Below are 4,493 nucleotides of genomic sequence, written 5' to 3' on the forward strand. Positions count from 1 at the left end.
CGGGAGGAGGTAGTCCGTGTCGTTTGTTTTCTGTGTGCTACACCGTATGTTACTCAGGTCTTGAGTTGTGACCCCCCCGTCCTCTTTGCGCCCCCCGCCGTCGCCTTTCTGTGCCCCCCCGTGAACTTTAGGGTCACAGGCAGTTGTTAGGAGTGTCCTTTTGTAGAGAAAAGCACGAGAAGAGTAAGAGTGATGTGCCCGTGTCGCGGTGAAGCTCTGTGGCAGAGGTGAGTGAGGCTGTAACCCAGGAGGGCTCTCTAGGTGCGCAGAAACCCATTTGCTTTGCGACATCGGGTTCTGGAACCATTTGGGGTAGCAACTCTGACATGACTTACTTGGGAGTAGATTCTGGCATCCCTTCTTCCCTCGAGCTGCACTCCAGCAGTGGGCAGGGGGTGGCCGGGGTGCCTATACTGGAACCATAATCAAAACTCAGCATGTGTGGGCAAGAGAGAGCTTACTCTCAAAAACTCCAGAAAGAAAAGAGACCGGTCTGTCATGAATGCTGAGCTCCCACTAGTGGTGTCTTTGGTCTTTTTATTTCGGATTCCTCCAGTCCTTAAAACATTGAACTACTCTGAAGATTGCTGCTGGTAGCTCAGTTCCAGCCGGGGGCAAAAGGGGCTGACCACGATTATCTGTCCCTGTTCTCTGAGGGCAGAGCCTGTGACATCCTGGGGAAGGAGGACAGTCAGGACTTTCTGGTTCTTGGTGCAAGCTCTGGAGGGAATCAGCCTCTTGGAGGACCAGCTGACCTCCACCTGGGCTGTCCCGGCCGCCATTCTGCAACTGGGGAATATCTGCTTTACCTCCTACGAGGTACACTAATCCTTGGCAGCTTGGGAATAGGCTGTTTGTGCTGAACTTGCTGTTATCCCATGTGGTGGGACTGGGGACGTTATTCTTGACTGAGATGATATCCTTTGAAGACTATTCTGTCTTCACCTAAAGAATGTTTGACAAAACCCCCAGAAGTTTCTTAGAATGTTCACTTATATGCAAATTCCTGTAAAAAAACAGCTCAGAGTCCTTTCCCTGCAGCCTGTGTTCTGCTGCTCAGCAGTGGCTTGGGCAGCCAGATCACTCTTCAGCCTGTTCTGATGGACCGAACCCAGAAAAACACCTAGTATAAATTTGCTGTACTGATGGGGTGAGCTGAATGAGCTAACTCTTAATGAATCACATTTTAATTATTCCTGGTGCTATTACTAACAGAAGTAAGAAAAACATTTTTAATGTAGTTTTAATCTAACTGTTCCCATTTGTTCCTGAAGACTTGGATAAAGCTGGAAATATGTTAACACTCTCTTTTACAATTCATTTCTTTTCACGTGCTTTAGCATATCCTGCTTTTCTGTTATTCCCAGCCTGAGTCCAGAATCCACTGAAATTTCTAAGAGATTCTCCCTGATCCGCTCGGCTTTGGATGAGGCCAGGGATAAGAGAAGTGCAGATAATTTTGTAAGCAAAGGCCCTGCAAGGTGTTACTTTTTGAAATTGAGGTTAGGGTAGCATCTAGAGTTCTGGGTCAGGAATTGTTACCCTTGTGGCAGGTATACACCCGTGTGTCTGCCCCAGTGAGCTTCTGGGGGCTTCCCAGACTTGTGGTAAGTAAATAACAGGCAGAACAGGGGCTTAGAGTGATATGTGCTCATCAAGGCCTGTGAGTTTTATACTTAGGATTCCTGTTAAAATCTGTGTTTTCTGATGAATGCTGAAAACAATGGAGCATATACAGGTGGGGGTGCGCATCCAAGATTCTTACTAGGAGAGGCAACTAAGCTGCTTCTGGGCAGAAGCAAAATAGGTAATGGCCTCAGGTACACAACGGCCTACACTGCTTGTCTCAGAGCCCTGGAAATCCAGGAAAGCTGTTGCTGCTGAAAGAAAGTGAGGGATCAAAGCCTGCTGGGCAGTGTGAAGGGGAAAAGGAGCAGTCCCTCCTAAAAGCAGAACTCATTGTCCCCTCCACTCCTGATGGCAGCAGGAACAGCAAGCTTCATTCTCTAGGGCTTTCTCCTTGTTCCACCTCTCAGCTGTCTGCCCCAAGTCAAGGTGTGTGTAAGAGGGTGTTTGCCTGTCTGGTTGGTGGTTTGAATGGTGCATTAAATCAGACTTTGCCTCTGCAGGTCCACAGGTTTCTTAATAAAAACTGTAACCAGCTGCATCCAGAGGTGCTGGATTTCTTCTCTCAGAGCCACCTCAAGGTACTGTAGTGGTTCAGGATGAAGATCTCTATTGCAGACACCTAATGAGCCACTCATTGCCTTCATGTGAGAAGTAGAAAGATCCTGGTAGGTGTCAGGAGAACCTGGAGAAACCGTGAGGAGTTTTATTCTACTGAAGGACTCTTGGGAATTAAGCAAGTTGTCTTTGCCCGCAACTGATGCATTTTATATATAAAACACATAGACTGCCTGAGAATGCAGCTGGGTTCCTGGCACTGCTAGGGGCAAGGGAGAATGGTCCCCCAGTTTCAGATAGAAGAGATTGTTCTTTCCATGTCGTTCAGGGAGCTTTGGTAATTTCTTTGTTTTTGCAGGTGGTGCCTTTTCCAGAAGGCTAAAGCTGCCCATAGTCAGCAAAGGGAGATGGGGGCCAGAGGCAAAGGGCTCAGGCCTCCATGCCAGTGTCCAAATTCCAGCAGGCTTTGCAGGACCTCCTAGCCAAGCTGAGAAGGTGAGAGATGCTGTTAAGGTGCCACCCCTGCACTAGGCCAATTGCTGCGCCCAGAAGTGTGTGAAGTCTTTCCAGGTCAGCACAGAGAGGAGGATAATTAAAGGTTCTTCCTTCTATTTTGCAGGAGCCATGCCTTCTTCATTCAGTGCATCACCCCTAGTCCCAAAAAGGTAGGGCAGCACCCTGAGCTCCTTATGGAGTCCCTCAGTTCCTTGAAGTCCAGTCCTCTCCAGCAGCTGTCCTTTTGCAGCTGGGGTTTGGACTTCTTTGCTTCATTTGACAGCTTGAAATCTTTCTTCCCCTTTCTCTGTCTCTCACCCTTCCCTGTGGCCATGTGAGCTGACTACATGCTGGAGGATAAGAAGCCAGTGTCAGCTGGACACTAAAGGAAGTGTTGGGTTTTGTGTTCCATTGCCCATAGACCATGGCAAGATCTAACCCAAGGACGGGACAATAGAAGGAGACCCTTTCTAAACTCTCTACCCTTTGTCTCCTTTCTTTTGTCTTTCTTGATTTCTTGTTTTACATTTTTCTTCTCTCTTATATTCACAGCTATCAAATATCTTTGATGTGGAGTATGTCACTTGTCAGCTGCGGCATTCTGGGATACTGGAGGCCATCCACATTAGAAAGGAGGGATACCCAGTCCATCTTTCATTCCAGAACTTCTTAGCCAGGTACAGTAGTGTACTGGCTTGGGGTTCCCCAGCCACTCAAAGCCTGGATGAACTTGTCAGCACATTGTGATTTGTTCTCCTCTGAGGACTCCAGTTACAGCCCTGGCTTTCGTCTTATCAACATCGCATCTTCCAGGTATGGCCTCCTGGCTGGGTGAGGGCAGAACTGCTTGGAGGAGAGAGAAGGCGGCGCAGCAGTGCTGTCTCATGTGGTGGGGAACCCCTCAGATCTCTATCAGATTGGAGTAACAAAGGTGATGCCTATAGAGAATCCCATCTTAATTGCACAGGCCCAGCCATCTATTCACTGGCTGTCAATGGACAGAGGGCAGCTCGGCTCTCTGCCCAAAGAGAGATTGCGTGCCTTCACCTCCCTTTTGCTTTGCCTCTTGTCTCAAGTATGAAGGAGGTATTTTTAGCATTTCAGATAAAGAAACAGGAGACTCTGGCTCCAGGCTGTTGTAGTAGCATGGCCAACTCTTCTGTCTACCCAGCATTCCTTGATGGAGATCTGGGCTTCTGCCTTCTAACCTCCATCACTCCTTGATTCCCTGTCCTCCACAAATACATCCATCTCTCACCTGCACCTGTGCCTCCTGCCCTCCCCCATTAAGGGAGTGCAGTTTCCTTAGCAGTGAGCTTTAAAGGCTCCAAAGAGATAAACCAGCAGTGTTTATTATTGATCAACTCTTAGAGAAGCTGGCTGCTTTCCCTGTGGGTCAGCAGCTGTTCCCTTTTCCCAGGTCTTTCTGAAGGAGAAGGCCAGGCAGCTTCTGGAGAGACGATGGAACCAGAGGCAGAGTTGGGCCATTGTTACCCTGCGAAGGAACCTCTGATGCCTCCTTCGCTGCAGACACCTCCGTGTCCTCCAGGCGAAAGTCTCAATCATTCAGGCTCACTTCCAAGGTTCCCAGGCAAGGTACAGCCCTTGTCCTTGCCTAGGACATCAAGGTAGGGATGTGCCTGACCAGGACCCTCCTCAGGCTGGCTCCTGGCCTGCTCTGCCGGGGGGGATCCTGGTACTGGAATGGCGGGGGAGGGACTTCCCAGCCTGGTTCCCAACACTGAGCAGAGGTTCCAGGGGAAATACAGCTGCTGTCAAAACTGTTAAAGGAACTTGCCTGTACTAAGGCTGAT

At 49.1% G+C, this 4,493-nt stretch overlaps 1 protein-coding gene across 1 annotated transcript in view; it reads left to right on the plus strand.

Moving 5' to 3' along the window:
• The first annotated feature begins 2,623 nt into the window (after positions 1 to 2,623).
• Positions 2,624 to 4,493, plus strand: part of MYO15A (myosin XVA) — a 32,040-nt gene continuing 30,170 nt past the window's right edge. Inside the window, exons 1-3 of the mRNA XM_009324610.1 lie at positions 2,624 to 2,679; positions 2,804 to 2,849; positions 3,232 to 3,366. Of these exons, the coding sequence (XP_009322885.1) occupies positions 2,624 to 2,679; positions 2,804 to 2,849; positions 3,232 to 3,366 (237 nt within the window). The remainder of the gene's footprint in view (positions 2,680 to 2,803; positions 2,850 to 3,231; positions 3,367 to 4,493) is intronic.

The sequence above is a fragment of the Pygoscelis adeliae genome, unplaced genomic scaffold (genome assembly GCF_000699105.1).
Source record: "Pygoscelis adeliae isolate BGI_AS28 unplaced genomic scaffold, ASM69910v1 Scaffold445, whole genome shotgun sequence".
NCBI classification, from domain to species: Eukaryota; Metazoa; Chordata; class Aves; order Sphenisciformes; family Spheniscidae; genus Pygoscelis; species Pygoscelis adeliae.